At 42.9% G+C, this 23990-nt stretch overlaps 3 protein-coding genes, 1 long non-coding RNA gene and 1 pseudogene across 4 annotated transcripts; 3 read left to right on the top strand and 2 right to left on the bottom strand.

The window, feature by feature from the left end:
• The first annotated feature begins 991 nt into the window (after window positions 1–991).
• LOC136488238 (uncharacterized) lies at window positions 992–3815 on the top strand. The gene is made up of 2 exons (XM_066485239.1): window positions 992–1455; window positions 2388–3815. Exons 1-2 carry the CDS (start codon window positions 1068–1070, stop codon window positions 3440–3442), a joined length of 1443 nt encoding a protein of 480 aa, XP_066341336.1. The 5' UTR covers window positions 992–1067; the 3' UTR covers window positions 3443–3815.
• Window positions 3816–4098: 283 nt separating this feature from the next.
• LOC136486376 (uncharacterized) lies at window positions 4099–5148 on the top strand. The gene is made up of 3 exons (XR_010766787.1): window positions 4099–4757; window positions 4850–4925; window positions 5021–5148. It is a non-coding gene; the product is annotated as an uncharacterized lncRNA (long non-coding RNA).
• Window positions 5149–5593: 445 nt separating this feature from the next.
• Window positions 5594–9805, top strand: LOC136486374 (uncharacterized; annotated as a pseudogene).
• Window positions 9806–9861: 56 nt separating this feature from the next.
• Window positions 9862–13173, bottom strand: LOC136486375 (uncharacterized). Its single transcript, XM_066483251.1, has 8 exons — window positions 12841–13173; window positions 12620–12718; window positions 11960–12119; window positions 11700–11879; window positions 11463–11597; window positions 10795–10877; window positions 10608–10701; window positions 9862–10516 (listed from the first exon to the last, which is right to left on the bottom strand). Exons 1-8 carry the CDS (start codon window positions 13149–13151, stop codon window positions 10430–10432), a joined length of 1149 nt encoding a protein of 382 aa, XP_066339348.1. The 5' UTR covers window positions 13152–13173; the 3' UTR covers window positions 9862–10429.
• A 2840-nt stretch (window positions 13174–16013) lies between these two features.
• Window positions 16014–16587, bottom strand: LOC136488232 (uncharacterized). Its single transcript, XM_066485234.1, has one exon. The coding sequence runs from the start codon at window positions 16482–16484 to the stop codon at window positions 16014–16016; it is 471 nt and encodes a 156-aa protein (XP_066341331.1). The 5' UTR covers window positions 16485–16587.
• Between the last annotated feature and the right edge of the window lie 7403 nt (window positions 16588–23990).

Raw genomic sequence — 23990 nt, 5'->3', positions numbered from 1 at the left:
GTATTTACCCAACATCTTCTAAAAAAAGATAAAATCGTCTTTAAAAGCACTCTAAACTAGGGCAGGGAGGTAATTCAAAGTGAAAATTCTCTATATGACACTGGAAAATAGTTGTGCTTCCTTATTTAACACTAAATTTTTAACCTTCTCTATCTGACATCAATTTTATCTTTCGTTCCTTATTTGACACTTCGGTCAGTTTATAGGTATAACTACTTTAAGTGGACAATGGTAAAAAAAGAAAATTTTGCCCCTGCCAAATGTTTCCATTCCCTAAATGTTGGCAGTTTCCCAAAAAAAAGAAAATAGTAGCAGTAGCACGTTCCAATACCCAGGGTCCTCCATGATCGGCTAGGGCCCCGATCCTGGCACTGTGTTTGCTGCCCTCTCTTTGGACAGTCGTGGCCATGAGCCTATTGACATGCTCCGTCTTCCATTGCTAGGGGTCGCCCCACAAACCGCCACTCCACCATGCTCCATGGCCGACTATTGTGCGACCAACCCAACCAGCAGCCCAAGCAAGTTGCCATGCCCCCTTCTCCATGGCTGCACCTTGCCATGGTCTATGATTTTGGGTGGAGCCCGACGAGTTGAGTCGGGTGGAACATGAGGATTACACCAGCCTGATTATTTTCCGGTGCGAAAATAACTCAAGGGTATTTTGGTCTTTATACCGTCACCCACACGATGTTGTAATGCCAAAAGAAAAACGGAAGTGATCATATGTCGAATAACGGAATAAGGCATAAAACATAAAATCGGTGTCAAATAAGAAAGTTTGAAATTTTTTATGTCTAATAAGTAAGAATGAGTTTTTCTAGTGTCAAATGGCATTTTTCTCTAATCCGAATGGTTTTGAGAGTTAAAAAAACAAGATGTCTAATTTTAGAGTTCAAAGAGAAAGATTGGACTTCAACTATAGTCTAAGTTTAATTTAAGGGATAGAATGGACTTGTTCGTCTGGGTGTGTCCGACCCAGGCTCAGCCCACGAGGGTTATATCCTTCGGCCTGCTAAAGCCCCCGGCAAGGCGGCAACCCGACGCCACGGCGAGCTCGCGCCGCCGCCATGTTCGCCTCGCGCGCCCGCCACCTTCTCCTCAGCATACGACCCGCCAACCACGGCATCCTCCTCTGCGGCCCGACCTCCCACGCATCCCCTCCCGGGTGCGTCGTCGGCGCGCAGCGCCACTACAACCACCACCAGCTGCAGCAGGAGGACGAGTGGGAGGAGTCCAAGGCGGTGAAGGTGACGGTGTGGTGGGATTTCCAGAGGTGCCGCCTCCCTCGCGGCGCCAGCCCGCGCCACCTCGCCCCGCGCGTCACGGAGGCGCTGCGGCGCGCCGGCATCCGCGGGCCCATCGAGATCACCGCCTTCGGCGACGTCGGCTGCATCCCGCCCGCCGAGCAGGAGGCGCTCGCCGACACCGGCGTCGCCTTGTCGCACGTCCCTTCCAGTTGCGTCCTCTGTCTCCTCCCTCCACTACTCTCCCCCATTTCCTCGCTCTCTGTCATACTAGCAATTTCGCGGTAGACTCAGAATGTCACTGGAGCGAAAAATGATTGGTCGGTTTACTTCCGATTGATTAGATTATATGTAGTTAGCACTGCAACAAGTTTACCTGAATAGTATTTTTGGCTGGCTGGCTGGCTGGCTGGCTGGCTGCAACAACGTGTTCGGCTGGCTGGCTGGCCAGCCACCTCACAAAAACACTATTTACGTCATTATTTTTCTCTCACAACAATCAGCCAGAACAGTATTTTTCAGTCCTGCCGAATATTGAATACGGTGTTGGAATCATGAGGAATCTTTTCGTGATCAGTAGATATTGGCACAATTTATCTGAATAGAGGGGGCTTGGTTCATATTAGTGTTGGGCCAATGTTTGTATAGTAGCTCAAGGGAGCATTGCAAAGACTAGTACATAATTGTCGACAGTGTGAGGAAGCAGTTTTCCTTCAGCTAACCTTCAGCCTGTTCGCTTGGTCATAAACGATTGTGGATTATAAGCCAGAACAGTATTTTTCTCTCACACCAAACCAGCCAGCAGTAATAATCCACGATCGTTTCAGCCGAAACGAACAGGCTGCTTATTCGAGATGAATAAATTAGGACGTGGATTATCAAATATTAGGACTTGAATATCATTAGTGACTTGTTACTTCGGCGCTGCTGTTGCCGTTTCAAGTTAAATAGGACTCCATAAACATCAACTCAAGTCATATGTTAAATTGTTTACCTTTTCCAGAGATAGTTGATACACTTGAATTTTTTATTTTGTTTCCAAGTTGCCATTTAAGAATGACACCCTTTAACTTTGTTTTTGTATTTTGATTTCAGTTATGCAGTGTTGTCTGATCATACTAACAATATGGTTTCATTTTCTAGGTGGAAAGGATGGTTGTGATCGATCATTCATGTCTGATCTTATCTCTTGGATTGCTCAGAACCCTCCCCCATCTCATTTCTTCCTTCTATCCGGGGATAAAGACTTTGCAAACATCCTGCATCGTCTTAGGATGAGCAATTATAACGTATTGCTTTCTTGCCCTGATTCTGGCTCCAAGATGTTATGCAGTGCAGCAACATATCTGTGGGAATGGGAGGATCTAGCTAAAGGGGTGGATCTCAAACCCAAGTATTTAAATCATCCACCTGATGGTTTATCCTCTCCTTGGTATGGTCGATGCAGTGAACCTGGCCGTGACTTTCTCCTGAAACCAAAGAACCCCATGGCTTTACCAAGGAAAACCAAGGAACCTAACGTTCCCAAATCCGCTGTTGTTGGAATTAAGAGAGTGCTGCGCTTTTATCCTCAAGGGATCAGTGTTTCAGACCTAAGAAGAGAGCTTAAAAGGATTCATGTGAATATTGATGCAAGTGCATTTGGCTTCAAAAATTTCTCTGCCCTTCTCCTAGCCATGCCTGATGTTGTGAAATTTATAGATCCTCTACCAGGTGATAGAGGTGCAGGTGCAGAAGCTGCTGTGGTTGGGGTTTTCAAGAGATCAGGGGATTCTGCTCGAAGTAGCATTCCAGAAAAATGCCACAAGGAAGGTGAAAGTGACGAGACATCACCATGTACAGAAAAGAGAACACTTCAAACGGAAGTCCCATCATCCCCATCAGATCAGCCATCTAGAGACAACAGGAAAGCTCTTGGATTTACTCAACGACCGGAGCCACCTTCCAAACATGTGGAAGCTGATGTTACTCGGGCTGGGGATGTTCCAGCACCACCATCTGATGCACCACTTGTAGACCAAAGGAATGATGTGGCTGTTGATCCTGTTATGCAAACAGAACGACCAGTTAGCTCGATGGAAGCTGATAAGGTGAATGCTGTTGATGCTCCTTCCTCGTCAGGGGGGCAAGGTAATATCAGCAACAAAAGGGGGTTCTTTGAACGCATATCATCCTTATGGAATGGCCAAAAGGCTTAGGTTTGATGGCGTCTCTTCTAAAGCAGTAATGAATAAGTAGAATAGATAATGTAGAATAGATGTTCAGAGGTGTAGTGAGCACAGCACAGGAACATGATGAGTGTTCATCTGAATATGCTTAGTATAAGGAAGACTGGTATGTGAAGAGCATTGTATTTTTTTTCTCTTTTCCTTTTTTGGGGTGAGGAAGAGAGGATTGTATTCATTATTCATGTATGTTAAGCAAGGTTTAACGGACGCCAGAAAAAGAGGATTGTATTCATTACTGAGCGTACGTTAAACCTTGTTTTCATAAGGATAGATGATGCAGCGAGATGTTCTCGTCTGAACAGAAATTTCGCTGGTGCCTGAAAATCCATCTATATTTCATGGTTCTTCTGTTACATATTTACATAGATGTTCCGTAATGCAGAACTATTTGGAGATGCAGCTTTTTTTACACCAAAAGCAGAATTGGTAACTCTTTTCATTGCACAATGCCTCACCTATTGAGAAAGGTTTAAATTTGGATAGCAATTGCAGTCGAGTTGTATAACAAGCTGATCTTATGATATCTAAGCTGGGCTACATCTGCATATACCGCTAGTAATCTAAGTACATGACAAGTCGGAATCATTGTAGAGTTCTGTCAGCTCCTTTTTCTTTGTGATTGACAGCAAACTTCCAATCAGGGACAAGTGGCATTTCGAACAGGGCAGCACTCGCTGGTTACTGGAAACCAACTGTGAACGACCGAGCCATAGAGCTCAACAAGCGAACTCTAGGAACAAAGAAGACTTTGGTTTTTCATGAAGGGCGGCCTTCCTCTTGCAGACGCACTTAGTGGATTATGCATGAGTACTACTACTACCTGATATGAAAGGATATGAAAGGATGCCTTTGTCCTCTGCCGTGTTGCTAAAAGGATTGAGGCATTGAGCCAATGGAGTACATTATTGCACAAGAAGAGCTACGTAAATGTTGTTTCAGGCACCCTGTCCAAATTGATCCAACGGCAAAACCACATTAAGCGACGGTATTGAACGGCGATCAAATTCTTTTTTTTTTTTTTGAGAGGAACAGCGATCAAATTCAGTATAACTGTACGGGTTCGAAGTATATGCATGGATTAGAACAGTGGCATGCCCTTGCATTCTCTACTGTATATGGCCCGTCGATGGCCATGTGCGAACTGTTCAACCGATGAGGACAGCCTGATCGTTTCATCTTCCGCACGGCCGCACAAACGCACAAGGTCGCCATCTCGCCGATGACACTCGTCTTCCTGCCGTCCTGCCTGTGCCTGTGCGTTTCATCTTCTTCTTCCGGCTAGATGGTAAGCAAATTCGTAATTCCTACTTTCTTGTTTTCCTATAGCCGGCTGAATAGCTAATTAGCTCGGTGTTTGTCAATCTTTGTCTGATTAAGATCAAGTGCTGAAGGCATTAGGCATTTAGGCAACAGAAGGGTACACCGTCATAGCATCGTTGATTCTAGTTTCAAGGTCTGGACATCCTTTATATATTTGTTTCATTTTTTGGAACTTTTTTAGGGCATTATACTAGGATTGTATGAATTAATTTTTGGTTTATAAAACAGGAAGGCCTTCGACTGTTTTGCTAATTCCACATCATGTCTACTAGAAATAGAAAATATGATTCTGGTGCTGAGAAGCGTAAAAAGAGACAGAGCTTCCGGTGCTGATAAGCGTAAAAAGAGACAGAGACTAGAAGCAGCAGCTCAATCTCAAAAGGGCGCTCTTGATTAATTATCAAGATATAATTGGAGATTTTATTTCGAGAAATACTAGACGAACGATGCTTTTCAGTAGAAACTTGAGGTCAGTAATACTTTTCCTATTTTAGAGTTAATGTTTGATATATTTCTACATATTATATGAAGAAACACATATTTAAGTTATATATTTGATGAGTGAAAATATACATCAGTTTTATTAGCCATTCAAATTTTAAAAAATCTGGGCCTCAATTTATATTTCAAACCGGAGCCCCAAATTTCTAGAGACGGCCTTGTGTATATTCAGTCTGTTCGTTTGGCTGTGGCTTGTCGTAAATGATCGTAAATTTTTAGCCGGAATAGTATTTTTCTTTCACACAAACCAGCCATCAGTACTTTTTCACGAACAACCAACCGAACAGGCTAATTAGTTGTGGTGTCAAATAGTCCTCAGACCTCAATCAGATCTATGGGGTACCACGTTGTATGAACAAGTCGAACACCACTGGTCCAACAGGCCTATGGTGGAAAAAAAAACATTGCTCAGTAGATTACCCAAGCAACAACACGAAATAGGCGCGACACTTGTGTTACGCTTAGTACGTCTTTCAAGGAAAAAAAAAAGACAGAGAGACCTGAAAACAAAACACGTGCTATGGTTAGCAAGCCGCCACACAGTCAAAAGCGTCAACAAACGTGTTGGACGTCTGGACTGTTGCCCTGCTGGGCTCACTCCACTGGTACCCAAGTCGTCGTCGCTCGTTCGTTGCCTTGCCGGCGGCGGCGACTTGTACTTGTACACCCGGCTCTGTTTTCCCCGCCCACGCCCGCGCCCCACGCCGAGCGAGCGAGAAAGAGGGGGAGGGGGAGAGGGAGAGGTGCGGAGCGGAGCGGAGAGGATGCATCTGAGCGCGAACGAGGGGATCGAGGGCGTGCGGTTCGCGGTGACGGGCGGGCAGGGCTTCGTCGGCGCCGCCCTCTGCCTCGAGCTGCTCCGCCGCGGCGCGCGCGAGGTCCGCTCCCTCGACCTCCGCGCCGTCTCCGCCTGGTCCCCGCAGCTCCTCGACGCCGGCGTCCGCCTCATCCAAGGTCAGCCCCCCTCCTCCGTTCGCCGTCTTCAGGTTAGATCGCTGCGGCGTCACCAGTCAGTCACCACGGTTTTACTACTCTGCTGTCGCTGTGGAAGAAAGGCTTTACTTCGTGTGGATTATTACTGAGTCGCCAGTTGCAGAATTGGATTGCTTGTACAATTAAGACGCTACTATGTTGTAGTTTGGCTTCTGGATCAAATTGCAAATAAGCGTATCCTCTAGTTGGAGATTCAGATTATTGTGCCCATACTACTTGCTTAACCTCTGTGTATCAATCTTAAGTAGGTAAGCTCTTGCATAGTTGCTTCTTGACATAGTTACAGTAGCACTAGCAATGCCAACCACCTTGTCTTCCTGCAATCTCCCAACCCACCATGTCTTGCCTGCAATCACCCAGTTAGCTTCTCATTGTTTGTGTTTGATGGAACCAATGAGTTACTCATCATTTTGAGCAACTATTGTTGAGTGACCAATATATGGTTTGTGGAATGGATCAGCAGTTACTTAATAAGGCCTTGTTTCGCAGGGGACGTTAGAAACAAGGATGAAGTGGGGAGGGCTGCCATGAACATGGTGTCAGAAGGCTTGTTTACGTAAGCACGTACAATGTGGTGTTTGGAGGGAAGCCGATTGCCAACGGGAATGAGGCGCTGCCTTATTTTCCTATCGAAGACCATGTCGATGCTTATGGGCACAGCAAATCAGTTGCTGAACAGTTGGTACTGAAGAGTAATTGGCGGCCAGCAAAGTAAGTTTACCTTTTTTTCTAGGCTTCAGTGTCATGTACACAGTAAGCTAACTTTTACCTCCTTTTGAAAATAGATGTCCTGGAACTGGAATACATGAACCAAGGTTTTAAAACTATACCAAATGTACACATTTGTTGCATGGAAATAATTAATTTGTATTAATGGATTCACCATCAAAGTACTGCCATATCATTGTAATTTTTAATATTCTTTGCTGATGCACGATTGAAAAATATGGCAACTGTGCTTACTTGTTGGAGACTGTTGACATCCAAAACGACAATTCTAAATAAATAATTTAAGCCAATGCTACTCTTTGCACAATTCCTTAGATTGTGAAAATCTTAGTGTTGTCATGCATAATTGCTCCTTCTTAAACAACAGATAGTCATTTCATTTCATTTTGTAAGTCAAGAGTGACATTTGATAATACGCAGCCTGTCTTACTGATTTGGTGAAATCTTGCAGAAGTGATAAAAGTACACGTCTTTATACATGTGTGATTCGCCCTGCTGCTATATATGGGCCAGGTGAAGAGCGTCACCTTCCAAGAATCCTGTCCCTTGCAAAGTTGGGATTAGCATTCTTCAAGATTGGGGGCCCAGATGTCAAGACAGATTGGGTCTATATCGATAATCTAGTTCTTGCTCTGATATTGGCAAGCATGGGACTTTTAGACAACATTCCTGACAGGAAGGGAACCCCTGTAGCAGCTGGTCAGGCGTATTTCATCTGCGATGGTAATTGTTGTTAACCTTTGTGATGCTACTAAATGACATTCATGCAGGTGTCATCATTGTGCTTTGTTTTTCTGTCTTGTCATACTGCTATTTTTATTACTTTAATTTAAAAAAAAACTTTAATCCTAATCAAAGTAGAGAAGACATCCAAGTTTTGATGTCTTGATTTTTACAGTACTGTGATTGTTAGTGATTTATTTTCAGCTGATGTACTGCATAGAATATAGATCCAAAAAAGTAGTTATTTAGTGACTTCCTTTTCATTTGTTCTGAACACTAGAAGCTTAACACAATTCATTTTTTTCCGTAATCAGGTAACCCAGGATTCCATTATTTGAATAACAGAATTGTTCGCAATACAAATACATAGTGTTCTATGACATGTTTACAGAAGTGAATAACTGAATACTGAACCTTTGAAATTTAGACTTTTTCTCCTTAAGGGAAGTATCACCTGAAAAGTTGTTTTCTTGGAATGCCTGTGACATAGAGCACAGTAAATATATATTTGCAATTATACATTTCATTGCCTTATTGAGCCATGACTGTTTCACAGGATCACCATGCAATACTTTTGAATTTATCGTCAGCCCCCTATTTCAAAGTTTGGGTTATGCTGCTCCTCAAGTGACACTGGATACCTCTGTCGCCCTTGCCATTTCAAAAATATTTTTATTCATATCTACACTGTTCTATCCATGGCTAGATAGTAAATGGATCCCACAGCCTCTGATTCTTCCTGCTGAAGTGTACAAGGTCAGACTCTTTTTCGTGTTGAATTTGGTCTCTCTTTTATGTTGCTAGTTTATCTAACCCAATATAGTTTGAAATGTGAATATAATGGTAAGATGCAAGTGCATTGGTCATGTAAATTTCATCTTTAGTTTGAAAAATCAGTCCTTTTCAAGGGATCTCTCTACTGAAAACTACTCTTGACTAGGCCAGCAGATTTGCAAAATAATAGTTGTGCTTGATTTGATGTTGGACAAAAGTTAAGATCATATGTAAATAGTACATTGATGTTGGTTGCTAATTGTGGCAGGTTGGTGTTACACACTACTTTTCTTTCTTGAAAGCTAGAGAAGAACTCGGCTATCTACCTATGGTGAGTCCTCGGGAAGGCTTGGCTGCAACTATCTCATATTGGCAGGAGCGGAAGAGAAGGGAACTAGATGGCCCAACCATATTTACTAGGTTGGCTGTAGCAATCGGGTTGCTGGCTGTATTTTCTTCTGCTTGTCTTCCACCAATTGGCCCGTTGAAATTGGTGCTTGACATCCATTTGTTTGTTTTCCGCTCAATGCTAGTGATCCGGCTGGTCTTTGTGACAGCAGTTGCATTGCATCTTGGTGAAGCTGTGTATGCCTGGTTCTTGGCCAAAAAGGTTGATCCAAGGAATGCTACAGGGTGGTTTTGGCAAACCTTTGCTCTAGGGTTCTACTCTCTCCGTTATCTTCACAAGAGAGCCAGAGAGTGAATCTGTGTTGCTTGATTCCAAGGTCAGCTCCCTGGACCACTGTCATCTTCCTCAGTTCAAGACTTCAGATGGCTGCATCACAAATCACTATGCCACTATGGTTTTGCTTCACTGTTGCTGTGGCTGTGCTCCTCGAATGCAGCAAACTAGTTGCCGTGATGCCTTCGTATGCCACGCGGACGTGGCTCAAAGGCCACGACGCTATCCTGATACGCTGGAAGCAGCCGGACAAGGGTCAGACAAGAGGATCGGACATATCGCGGGATTTGATTCATTACTACTTCATGAGCACGGATAGATGAGATGTTCTTGTCTGAACACCGTGTCGCTCGCTGAAGCTAAACCTACAGTTTTGTGGTTCTGTGTTACAGAGATGTTCGTAATGAGGAACAATTTGGAGATGCAATTTTTTTAACCCCAGAGCAAGATCCATAAATGTATTATTAAGGAGCAGGATTACAATTTGGGCTTGCAGTTTGTCAATCTCCCCTTCATATGTTACTATCTTGTAATTACTCTAATAGAAGCAGATCCTTTCTGCCACTGGAGCTTGATACTCAGCCCTCGTTGAAGCAACTATTTTCGTTATCTTGTAATTACTCTAATAGAAGCAGATCCTTTCTGCCACTGGAGCTTGATACTCAGCCCTCGTTGAAGCAACAATTTTCGTTGCACGATGCATTCACCTATTGAGCAAGGTCTTAATTTGGACAGAAACCAAGTTATATTCAAGCTGAGCTACATCTCCATATATGTTCAGCCGTCGAAACTAATAACAACATACATAAGTGTAAGCTATAATTGGCCCCTTGGTGTATGACAAATCTTCTGTCTACACCACCCTTATCATCTCTGTAAAACGAAAGCGCATAGGTCTACTGGAGAAAAATTGGAAGGAACATAAAAGGCGCTGTTGAGATGACTTTTGATGTACCAGCAAGCATTTCATTCAAACGCATCAAGTCTTCTTCCAAACAGCTCCAACCTTAAGCATTACGCCTCGGAATTGCTCTCTAGTTATTCGTAACAAAGAGATTGTTCTGTAAGCTCAGATCAGCATGTCAGGCTAGTCTTAGCTTTTGCTTTCCTTCCTCTCATACAGGAGCACTGAAAGATCACCCCATTTTCACATCTTCACCACTAGGGAAATCCATGTCCAGCTGAGCTGGGTGCCTGTTCCCGCAGTATGAACACTATTTGACTTCCAGTTCAATTCATGAGTTCACTGAAGTCCAGATGTTGAACTCATCCATTCTTAGAGTGAATGAACTAGAACTTTGTTTTCCACCTCCACCATATGCCTACATTTTTATGATGTGGCAAGAGATGAACAATCAAATCCAACTACAAGGCCATGCAGATTTGAAGAATACAATTACAACGGTGGCATACCTTTGCAATCTCTGATGTATTAACTGTACTGTCAGTAGTCCTCAAGCAAACCTTTAGGACACCCCGTTGCATGAAGACCACTGCTCCAATTGGCCTTTGATGAAAAGGGAAACATTATTCAATAAATTACCAAAGCAACACAAAATAGGCATGGATGTGTTCTGTTAAACCTGAATAGAGCTCATACCTTAATCCAGCAGCAGCACTCCTCTGACTTAACTCCAAACCAATTTCATGGCTCAATTCTGTGTGTCCATCTGCTCTGATTGCCTTATAGTTTGAAAAAGGAAAAGGAAAACATTTACTATAGCAAATGTGATATTTTTAAAGCTAATTGTATAATATTTTTCCCAAAAAATAACATTATATAAGCCATATAGAGCCAGTCTCTAGAGCTGGTCATACACAAGTGTCCAGCCAAGTTCAAGGTCAGATACACAACAATCCAAGAACACATGTGGTTAAAAATAAGCATAAAACCATTCCGTCAATTTGCATCAAAAGTCCAGTTGAAAAAACTCGGCAAGCATGAGCTACTACAATAGAACATCTTATACTGTGCTCTTGGAACGTGGAAGAAGGTATCGATCAATTAAAGATGATAACATAAGGCTAAGACAAGCATTCAAATTTGCACAAAACATGCCTATCTCCACTAGCTAGTAGCATATAGTATCACTAAAGCAAGAGCACTCATGGATGCAAGAAGTACCTGCCTTTGCTAATGCAATGCAGTTTTGCCTTCAGTAATCAAAAGAGCTGTGCTGCGTACGTTATGCAGCATGAAGCTATCGAAGTTAGACAAACACAAGTGATGAAATCAGTATAAAATGCAAGAGCGTGTTGTTCACATACCAAGCATTCACCATACGACCCTCTTCCAAGCTGAATCCTGAAAGGCTTCTGTATGAACTCCCCTGCAGCCTGCAGGCGGTCATGAGCTTGCGATTTCTCCCTAGCAAGCAGATCACCAACATCAAGTTGTAGTAGCTGTGTGGGGTGCCAATACAACAATGCAATCATTGACCATGTCATTCTAAATGATCAGGGTCTTACAAACAACAAGAATAATGGCAGAATGTAGTGCTAAACCTGTCCAAAAACATGAGGATATGTGACACAGTTCAACTTTGCGCGTTCATCCCTAAGTGCTGTCTGAAATTCCTTGGTGTTAGGCAGCTGATACCGTCGCAAGTCTGCATCCTCTATGTATTCAAGAACATTTGAAACTCGCTTCGCATCTTCTTGGTCCAACAAGTTTTCACACGTTCTCTGTGTGGAAATAGAACATCCTCATATTTCTTCTAATCATACAAGATAATGAACATAAATGAAGTGTTTTCTCTACCCACAGAATCAGATTTTGTTCCTGCTAGCTCCTTGGAGAAATAATCAAATACAGATCGGGCACTGCCTTTTGACATGTCAATATGAAGCTCCACATTGCTTGGGCACTGACCCAGCTTGGGAATTCTTGCTAGCGTACTTTGCCGGTGATCAAATGCTATCACACTGCATCAGTCAGCAATGTCATAAGGGTATACCCCTCTACCATGTTGCTCACTTAAACGAGATCTAACAACATAGTATTTGTTTTACATCAGCCAAAAAGTAAGGGGTGTGTAACCATTGGGCAATTACACTATGTACATGAATATGAGCCATATGGAGTGATTAGCAACTTCAAGTGTTGTAAGTATGTAAACAGCTTACTTCACAAACTGGTATCATCACTATGCAAAGCTTGTAGGCTAAGAGTAGATATGTTCCTCTCTTTTGATTGTTCCACACAAAAGCAACTTCTTTTTTAAAACATTGGCAGCAGCAGTAAACTTCAACTAATTAATTGGCGTTATTCCAAGTCATCTTTTGAACATTGTCGGCAGTAGTAATAATTAACTAATTATCAGTGTTGCATCGACTACTCAATTCACCAAGCCGTACAATGAAAAGCATCATCCAGTATTCCAGTGACCCATTTTAGCTGCAACTCATTCTCTCTGGAAACGCACCTGGGGACGAATCGGGCGAGCTCGAAAGCAAACTTCTTGGGCCCAATGAAGTCCAAGAGATAGCACGTCTGGAACCCCACATCCTTGAAGTCTTCAGCTCTAATCGATCAGTTCATTTCAACAACACAAGCCGTCATGGGAGGAACAATCGCACACGCGGATTACAACAATTGGTAGGAGCCAGTGAAATCCGAAATGGCGAGCCATGAGCGGGGACCAACCTGAATGGCGCGACGGAGGAGAAGGGGAGGACGAGGAGGCGGCGGCGGACGCGTTGGTGGAAGAGGCGGGCGGCGAGCGCGGCGTAGGCGCCAGCGAAGGTGGGGTAGTTGTAGAGCGCGAGGCTGGCGGGGCCCGCCTGGCCGTCGTCCGTGTCCGCGTCGGAGGGGGGTGAGGCGGTCTTCGATGGGGCTGAGTGCAAGTGCGAGTGCGAGCGGATGGCCTCGAGGGCGGCTTCCGAGCGGAAGGCTCGCCGGAGCACGGCCGGCGGCGGCGAGGGGGCTGCGGGGAGGCGCGGTCGGCGGCGGAGCATTGGTGGCTCAGTTTCGGCCCGGCTGTTGACTCGGGTCGGGTCGGGGTTTGGGTTTGCTAAGGCCCCGTTTAGATGCCACCCAAAAAGCCAAAAATTTTTGTACAGTACCTGTCACATCGAATCTTGCGGCACATGCATGGAGTACTAAATGTAGACGAAAAAAAAAACTAATTGCACAGTTGGGTGAGAAATCGCGAGACGAACCTTTCGAACCTAATTAGTCCATAATTAGATACTAATTGCCAAATAAAAACAAAAGTGCTACAGTAACCAAAATCCAAAAAAAAAATGATCTAAACGGGACCTAAGTGCAAAAATAAGTGGGCACAACTATTTCATCGATACTTTTCATGTAACGAACATCATTTTTTCTCGCAACCGATCAGCAAAAACATCAGTCAAATTTCAGCAAAACAAACAACGCTATAGACATGAACACGTTGCTGCCAAGCCCGCCAATTATCCAGTAATTTTCGTTACATGATGGTAGAGAGCACCAAATCTCAGTGCCTGTTTCAAACGCATTGAATTTCACAATAATTGGCCCCGTTCGCTTCGCTAAAAAAACAAACAGAAACACTGTTCCGGATGATTTGCTATGAGAGAGAAATACTGTTCCAGCTAAAACAAAAACTGAAAAAGACAGAAATAAGTTTATTTTTTACACGAAAAACTCATTCCAAACAGGGCATTGGTTGCCGCATCTGCGCAAACTAGGTGGATGAGAGCTGTGGCAGCACTTTGGCCTGGCGTCAGACTTACAAAATCAGACCCTCAGCCAGGCTCCCGAGGAACGAAATTTCCTTCCATTTTCTCCTAGGATGCTAGACGGTTCGCCAACCAAATGGCTTTAACACTTAGTGGATGGATACGGTAACATTTGCATCTGATGAACCTGACACCGGGCCTATATGGCTGGGACGACACAGGCTAAGTTTTGCACCCGTCATCTCGTCTGAAAGCGGTTGTTTTGCACCCGCCACCTGAGGAGCACTTAAGGAGGAGCTATTTTTTTCAATTCCGATTCACTTCAGTTGCTCTACTATTCACCAGAAAAATAGATCCACCATTGCTAGCTGAATATTTTTCCCTCCAGTTCTGAACTGTTGTCGCCCATAACCCAAAATGTGATATAAACTGCAACTTTCCTTAAACAATAACTTCGCAATGTTTTGATTTAGGGCCCGTTTGGTTCGTCTAGTAGCTACTAAATTTAGTAGCTTTTAGTCAATTTAGTAACTTTTTAACCAAACGCTATGATTAAAAGCTATTAAAAGGGCTTTAGTCCTCTCTAGTAACTCTGGAGTTACTAAAAGTGACTAAACAGTTTAGTAGCTACTAAAGTTTAGTAGCTCGAACCAAACACCCCCTTACTAGAGAGATGTGTCTGTTTGTTGTAATGGAACATACTTCTTGTTGCGCGGTTAGTCAACTAGATGATTTATTGTTCTGAGATTTATTGAACAATGTTTTAATTCATCTTGAAACCATACTATGTAAAGTGTATGAACATGCGCTGCTCTAACTTATATATGTGCACGAGAGATTTGTCCAATGTATCAATCATTAGCATAGCCAGAACTATTTGTTACAACCCATATTCGTGTGAATCACAATATGAGAATCTTTGGCTCCCCATGAAAAATTCTGCTAGTATAGCCGTATATGAATCCACACCACCGACACCGCCAACTTTCTCAATTCCATATCATGTATGAACATGTAGAGAAATGGTAGAGAAGGAATTGAAAAACTTGAATGCAACACAAGTCTGAAGCAGATGAAATATTTAGAACATACACTTGCAACATATGTGTCAAACATATGCAACATTCAGATAAAACACTTGTAACGTGAAAACAGTCACTGCAACATAAGAATGAAACAATTGAAATATTTAGAACATACTCTTGCAACATATGGGTGAAACATATGCAACATCTAGATAAAAAACGCTTACAACATACGTCTGAAACAGATGAAACACTTTGAACAAATGCTTGAAACATGCATCTGAAACACTTGCAGCACACTTTGCAGCATATGCAACATCCCGATCTACTTTTGCAACATCCATATGAAACACTTCCAACATACCTCTGAAACATCTGAAACACTTGAAACATACGTTTACAACGTGCGCTTTCAGTGCAACATCTCCTTGCTGCTTGGGAATGGAGGCTTGTTGGTGCGTGGAGTTCTATGGTGTAGTGCTCGCCGGTGGCGCGGAGCTCGCTGCTCTCGTGGAGAAGGTCGCGGCAGGTCCTGTGGAGAAGGCTACGATAGGTCCGCGCGCTGGAGAAGGCCGAGGTGGGCGGAAGGTGCGGTGGAGAGGGAGGAAGACAGACTGTCGTGTTCTCGCGTGGAGGAGATGCCGGCCGGCGGAGCGGAGGCGCGATGGAGAGGGAGGCGCGGTGGAGAGCGCCGTCGCCGAGGCAGTGCGGCGGAGCACGTCGCTGCGGTGAGGTGGTTTTTTTTCTTTTTTTAGAACGGTTGGGGGCGAGAGGATGAGGAGATAAGATAGAGGTCGTTGGGCTACGTCGTGGCCCACCATTGGCATCGTCTGGTTGGACGGACGCTCTATACCCAACATTACCGAATTAAAAAGTCAAAATGGTATTCTTTTCCATCAGCAACTATCAAAACAAAACATTTACATAGTCAAATGTCAGATGCTACAAATTGATTTCTAGGTTCAAATGCACACCTCTGTAAAAAAAAGGTACAGTAAAAAAGTTCACCGCTGAAATTTTACACACCCGGGCCCACGTACACACTGCTCGACCGTACGGCCGGGTGCCACACCACAAATATACTACCACGAACGTTACCGCAGTAGTTAACTGCATGCGCGCCATCCACCTAGCTGCTGCCGGCGCGCTGCCGCCTCTTCCACGCGACGAGCGCCGCGAGCACGAGCAGCATGACCGCCCCGGCGGTGCCGGCAACCACGAACGCTGGCACACGGGCAGATCGCCACCGCCTCCTCCTCCCTCTCGGGCTGTGGTGTCGACTCCGGGGCCCTCTCGACCGGTGTCCGGCGTCCCCCGGCTCGCCATCGCTCTCGCTGCCGCTCGGCGGCTCCTCCTCCGAACCGGACCCGGCCACCTCGTAGTGAGCGTGGACGCCGTCCCCGGAATCGGCCTCGTCGTAGACGTGGACTGGCTCCTCCACCGGCAGCGTGAGGTGGCTGTGCTCCGACGACGCCGTGGACTCGGCGCCGTCGTCGTCGTCGTCGTCACCGGCCGCGACGTGGAGGTGGGTGCCCACCGCCACCGGCACCTCACCATGCTGCCGCGCCGGTCTCCGCCTCCACGGCCACGGCAACCTCATGGTGACGAACTGATGATTGCTCCAATATGCAGCCTGCAATCTTATAGGGTAATCGTGGGCTGAAGCGCGCGGCGGCACATACACCTGTGGAGACACGGAAGAATGGCACTAGAGACGATTAGAGAGGCGGCAGAGAGCCGGGGTGGCGGCCTGGATGCATATGTTTGCAGCAAAAGTAAGGTGCCTTGCTTTGTCGCAGAGGCATGCACATGCCGTCTCCATCTGGCACCTGAGATATGCAAGACAAGGACTAGCTGGTATATATAGGGATGGCAATAGGTGCTACATACCCAAGTATCCATGGGTTTTATAACTGATAAAGAGACGAGTAGTATGGACAAATTTACATACTCACAGATATTGTTATTAATTGGATGAAATTCTCTACCCGTCAAGTAGACGGGTATAAGTGTGGTTATATACTACTCATACATGTCAACCCGTAGGTAATAAATACCCACACTAGACAACTAGCCACCCTATTCGAAGGTTAATTCCGTTTATGTACTTGATGTTGATTGTTTAGGGCTTTTTTGACGGGGCTCTGGATCTGGCTCCTCGGAAGGAGTGGTCTCTCTGAAGAAGCCAAAATATTTTAAAAAAACAAAAATATTTGACAAAACGGCTCCTTCTGGTTTCACGAATGGATGAAAGATACCAAATGCCCAGACTGTCCTTATACATGAGAAATTAAAATTAAAACACAACTAATTGACACATCGATTATCTATAACAATGATTATGATTAAAGTAAACTATATTTAAAATATTTTTAACAAAAAAAGAGCTAAATCAAACATCGTATGGGCCAAGGCCCAAAACGGCCTGCACCACTCTACCCACAAGAAGCCACACGCTCCTCTCAAAAAACAAAGCACGCCGTACCACTTATTTTGTCATAGGAAAAAAAAAATCCAATTTGCCTCCCAACTTTCGCAAAAGTTAAACCGGTCAGTTGACCTCAGAGGCTGTTTCTCTCGGCGGTTTTTCTTTTTTTCTTTTATGTTTATTTTGGCTGAATTTTTTAAAAATCATAGTAAATCACAAAAAAAAAATCATAAAATGGAAATTTAATTGTGTTGCACTCAACATGAGTAGATCTACACAGTGAACACATGATATGTTATGCTTTCGTACACAGTTTTTGCTGTAATTTTAGATCTATGTTTTTCCGTAATTAATTCATAGTTACAGTTTCTCTGGTCCAATTGTGGAGAAATCTTTTTTTTGGTGGAATAATCATTGCACGCTTGAGGTGTAGAAAAAATTTCATACTCAATGGATCATACATAACTGAGTTATAGATTTATCTAGGTTTATCTAGATAAAACTATAACTCGGTCATCATACATGATCCAATGAACATAAAATTTTTGCTAAATTTCAGACATTTAATGATTATCCCACCATAAAAATTTCACCATAATCAGACTATAGAAACTACAGCAACGAATTAATTACAGAAAATCATAGATCTAAAGCTACAATAAAACTTTATACTAAATCATACCATATCATATATTTACTGTATAGATCTACTCATGTTGAGTCCAACAAAAATTTTATGCTTATTAATTAGATCATGTATGACTGAGTTATAGATTTAATATTCTTTTAAAACTATTTAACAAACATAAACCTAGATAAATCTATAAATCAATCATACATAATCCAATGAGCATGAAATTTTTACTATAGCTCAAGCATGCAATGATTAGTCCACCATAAAAATTTAACCATAATTTGACTAGAGATACTGCATCATCTATGAATTTATTACAGAAAAAGCATGGAACTAAAGTTATACCAAAAACTTTGTACTAAAGCATACTATATAATATGTTTACGGTATAGATCTACTCATGTGGAGTCCAACACAATTATATGATTTAATATGATTTTTCAAAGATTCAGACGAAATAAACATAAAAGGAAAAAAGAAAAAACCATTGAGAGAAACAGCCTTGTAGGTCAAGTGACCGGTTTTGTAAGATGAGGGAGGAACTATTTCTGGTTTTAGACTTGAGGGAGGAAAAACACATTTTCGCGAAAGTTGGGAGACGGAAAGTGGACTTATTCCTTTGTCATATGCTGCGGTGATCCAAATGGACCCAAAGAGAGTGGGCTGGGCTGGGCTCATCTTATGTGAGGATTGATTGCATAGATGCCTATTGTTCATATGAGCTGAATTATAAAGCTAAAATTAGCTGCACTATATAACATAGATTATATAAACTAGGGGTTAAACAAATAGATAGGTCCATAGTAAAATATGCTTATGCTAATAAATAAACATCAAGCATGATACTCACATGTGTTTGTGTGTGTGTGTTTTTTTTAACTTTTACCTCATGTGCACATCTTGTCTCAAGGGTGACTCTTGATATTTGGCTGTGCGTTAACAAAATTTATGTGCTGTTCTAATGAAAATGATATAATGTTTGCAATTTAACTATATTTACAAAGAAACTGCAATAGATCTATCAAAATTCGGCGTGGCTAGCGTCCAGACACCCAAGCAACCCGCCTCCGTTCGCCATGCTCTGACTTGCACGTGCACCCCGCCCTTGACGCTGCGCCCACTGCTCGGATGGACGGCCACGCAGCCCGCCCACACCTCGCACGTGCACGGTGCACCCTGCCCTCCGCACCCTGCTCCTTCCCCCTAACCCCCTCCTCTCTCTCCACATGGGCAGGACCCGAGTGCCGGTCCCCAGCTCTGTCGCGTCCCATCCCCCGGCACCCGGGCCGTGCGCCCATCACTCATTGTGCCCCCGTGAAACACTTGCAACATGAAACACTTAGATGCAACATACGTCAGACATAGATAAAATATTTGAAACATATTATTGCAACATATGTGTAAAACATATGCAACATCCAGGTAAAACACTTGCAACATGTTTGTGAAACATATGCAACATCCAGATAAAACACTTGTAACATGTGTATGAAACATATGCAACATCCTGATAAAACACTTGCAACATATGTGTGAAACATATGCAACATCTAGATAAAACACTTGTTGCAACATACGTCTGAAACAGATGGAATATTTTTTTCAAAACGCTTGCAACATACCACTGAAAACACTTTGCAAAAATATGCAACACGTGCAACATTCCGATCTACTTTTGCAACATCCATATGTAACAATTATAACATACCTTTGAAACATCTGAAATACTTAAAACATACATTTGCAACATAGGGAAGCGAAAAGGTTGGGGTCAGTCGGTTCCGGTCATCGGGGTAGGATCCAGCAGCAATTAGCGGCGCGCTAGCACCACCAGCACCGGCCACGCTCGTGGGTGCCCTTGGCTCGACCGAGGAAGACCTGAGGCGCCACGACACGTGCGCCCTAGTGGCCATGCAGGGGTCAGCAGCGCGCCCAACGGCGATGGGTGACGGACGGAACGACGAGGGAGCGAGTGGCGCAGGTGCTAGGACGGAGGTGAGCGGCGCTGGGAGTGAGGCGCGCGACTGTGGCAGGCGATGGGGGGAAGGGTACATCGCAGGCAGCCCAATGAGCACGTGGTGGGGGAATTGAAGGGGGCGGAAGATCCGAGCGGCCACGCTGCTTCGGGGTCGGACGGATAAGCATATGAGGAAGTGGAGATTTGTTTTTTTTTGTTTTTTAGAGAGAGTGGGTCGCTCCTGTGAAGCCGCATCCGGACGGGAGTCACGGACGGACGCGCGTGTTGGATCATTATCGATCAAAATTATGTCCAGGAGACTACAGATCAGTCTTCCAATATCTAAAAAAAGACTACACGGATCAGTATCCTTGTGAAGTAGCCTTGTAATAATGCAAAGCACAATAAACTAACCTACTTTGATAAAATGGAATTTAATTATGTAAACGTTGACATCACCTTATATCATGGTATTGTCGTTGTACTGTACACGTGAAACATATGAGATGGACGATCATCATGCAGATTAGTTATTGTCCAGGTATCAAACAAAAGTATGGCTTGCACACTCATCGCACTGGCAAACATGATGTGATATTATTTCTTCGTGAATTACTATTTGAGTATTTGGGACAACATATTGTCAAAGCAGGGGACCAGGACCAATGAGGCACCAAAGAAAATTGTACTATTTATATGCCTACCTCATGGCAAACATTTTTGCACAATTAATATTTATGAAAACTGAACAACCAAAGAAGGTGTCTTTATATCGCTTACTCCCTCTGTCCCAAATAGAATGCGATTCTTGCCTTATCCTAAATTACGACCGCTTTTAGTTTTCTTTGCAAATCAGATTACAGACACGGTCCAAGTTTATGAAAAAAGGATTACTATTTATGATATCAATTAAGTGTGATTAGATTTTGCATGGAATATTCACTACTACAAAAACCATTTTTAGAGATGCCACTCTTTTGGGTAAAGGTAGCCATATCTAAATCCGTATCTAATAATAGTTTCTGAGCCGACCCATCTCTAGAAATCGATTTTTTAGATGCAGCTAGCAAGCCAAACCGCCTTTTAAAATGGTGACTTTAGAGGCATATGGAATTTCAGCCGTCTTTAGATCAAATGGATTTCTAGAGGTTGCTGGCAGTTGTTGGCCCGCCTCTAAAAATATATGGAGCATAGTAAAATTCATAACTTTTGTAAATCAAGTAGTGTGAAGACAAACTTTATCTTGAAGTTGTAGTACTCAAGAGATCTATAACTTTATAGTTTATGACTTTTCTATTTAAAATCCTTTGAGGTCCAAAAATTTTGTTTTAAGTTTTGATAATTTCAAATTTAATATTTTAATTTTTTTCAAGTGACCTTGGATGGTGAAACGTTATAAACTAAAGTTGTAGTACTCTGCAACTTTGTAGTTGACTCTTTTTCATTTGAACTATTTAGTACGTGGAATTTCTGTTTGAAGTTTTTTTTGATTTTGAATTTTCAAAGTATCTCGGATGGAGAAACAACCTAAACCAAAGTTGTAGTATTAGAAGATATATGAAAATTTGTAGTTGGTAACTTTTCATTTCAAAAAATCATTTAGATCCAAGAATCCATTTTAAGATTAATGATTCTAAAGTTCATTTTTTTATTTTTTTTCAAATAATCTCGGATGGAAAAACGACATAAACCAAAGTTGTAGTACTCTAAAAGATATAAAACTTTTCAGTTCAAACATTTTTCATTTGAATTTGTTTATGGTACCAAATATGCATTACCGTATTCACTAAAGTGAATATAAATAAAAGGAATGTATGAGTCACTTCGTCATAAGGGACTTTGAGGTACAGTGGTTAGAAAACAACGTGTAAGGTTAGAGGTCTTGAGTTTGAAATCCCGCAGCTGCATGTGAAATTCACTGTGACTTGTGACTTGCAAGGTTTTGTCTGGTGGGCCTCTCCAAATATTTTTTTTAAATGGTCTAGTTTTGAAATTCTAGAAAATGATTTTTACAGGCAGTTAGGATTTGACCCTGTCTCTAGAAATTGATCGGTAAAGAAATTGTTTCCAGCCGCCTCTAAAAAAGTTGTGTGTAGTAGTGATTGTTTCATCTATACATACTACATGTCATAAATATGTTGATACACTTTTTTAATAAATTTGGTTGAACCTAAGATAATTTGACATGAAAAAAAAGCTAGAATAACATCCTTCCTTGTGATGAAGGAAGTAAAACATACATGTAGCTAGCATCACATGTCTCACACTATGGTTGTATGTGATCCTTTCTCATATGAAACACACAACTATGCAACAAAAATATTTTTTTGTCATGTATAATGAAACTACTGTCCTGCTTCTATACACATAATATATGTCATCATACAAACAAAACCTACACTACAAGCACTCAACCCAAAGTATAGCCTCAAAACACAATCTTAAAGCACATTTAGTATCCATTTCTATTGCACAACTTATGCCCTTAGCAATTCACACAATAAAGTCATATTTCTCGATCGCTCTTAAAAATAGAGAGCGGGTCCAAGAAGGGAAGCAAATGTGATACAAATGACTACTAACTTATGATCTACTTTAGTAAATCAAACATGAACATTGATACACCTTTGATAGGATCTAGATGGCTAGAGGGGGTGAATAGCCTATAAAAATTTCCTACAAATTCACAATTTACTAGAGCAAGTTGATTAGTACAAAAGATGATGCTAATGGCAACTACTTGCTCTATATGTCTAGATCACCCATGCAAGCCTCCTACACAAGCCCAGTAGCTTGGTCTCTAGGTTGTTTCACACAAACAAACAAGCTACTACTACCAACTAGAGAGCTACACTAACTAACACGAGCTACTAACAAAGAAACTACAACTAGCTCTAATTACCACTAGGCTACACAAGCAAACAAGGCACACTACAACTACTCACAAGAATAACAAAGAATGTAATGAACAAGTGAGTAGATAACAAACCAACAGTGTAGGTGAACACAAGATATATCCCTGAGGCTCTCGGTTGCTTGTCGGCAACCTACGTCCTCGTTGTGGCGGGTCCCAACCCGATGGTTCGTGCGCTAATTGGCCTCACACACCAAGCCCACTACATAGGCGCTGCAAGAACCAACCGAGAAGTGCACTCAACTATCCATGATTCCACTAGAGTTCCTCTTTGTGAATCTCCAGCGAGGAATAAGCACAAGAACCCCTTACAATCAATTGATCGGAGCCGTCAACAATCACCAAAGCCGCTCAACGATCCTCCACTACCTCCAAGCTATCTAGGTGGAGGCAACCATCAAGAGTAATAAGAATCTCATAACTCAAACAATCACTAGTGCCACTAGATGCCTCAACTCAATGCAAATGCACTAGGATCACTCCCAATCTCACTTAGGATGAAGCAATCAACAAGGAGATGAGAGGGAGGTGTTTGCTTAGGCTCACAAGGTGTATTAATACGTCAAAGTACCAAGAGAGCCATCCAAGGGCTAACCACCATATATTTATAGCCCCAAAGTGAGCCATCCAACCATTACTCTCACTGTAGCCTTTCTTGTGGGCATCGGATAGTCCGACGATGGGCGTCGGACAGAGTCTCAACGTTCGATGCACCACAGTGTTGCCACCTCGTTCGCTAAGCCATTTGAATTTTACCATTGGCGCTTAATGGCTCACTGACCACGCTCTAGCTATTAGTCCAACAGCATCGTCTTTCGATGGTCCTCGGACTAATTGCCTGCTAGCATCCGATTGAGTGTAGAAAGGTTCTAGAGAGCATTTTTACTCATTAGACTGGTCTGACGACCTACTGTCGAACAAACCTCCAGCGTCTGACAACTCTTGACCGTTCCTCGTTGGTGGGTCCCTATCATGGGGTCAGAATCGTGGCAAGTATAGTTGTTCGAGTCGGTGTCAAAGTACGGGTCTCTGGTGGCTCGGGTGGACTCAAGAACATAAGAATCATAGAGAAGACTGCAACGGTTTATCTTGGTTTGGGCCAAATGATGCCCTATGTCTAGTAGCTGATGATCCTTATACTCAAGAGCACCCAAAATAGGGGGTTACAACATA

The sequence above is a fragment of the Miscanthus floridulus genome, chromosome 10 (assembly GCF_019320115.1).
Source record: "Miscanthus floridulus cultivar M001 chromosome 10, ASM1932011v1, whole genome shotgun sequence".
Classification (NCBI taxonomy): Eukaryota; Viridiplantae; Streptophyta; class Magnoliopsida; order Poales; family Poaceae; genus Miscanthus; species Miscanthus floridulus.
This window is presented reverse-complemented; position numbering and strand designations above follow the sequence as displayed.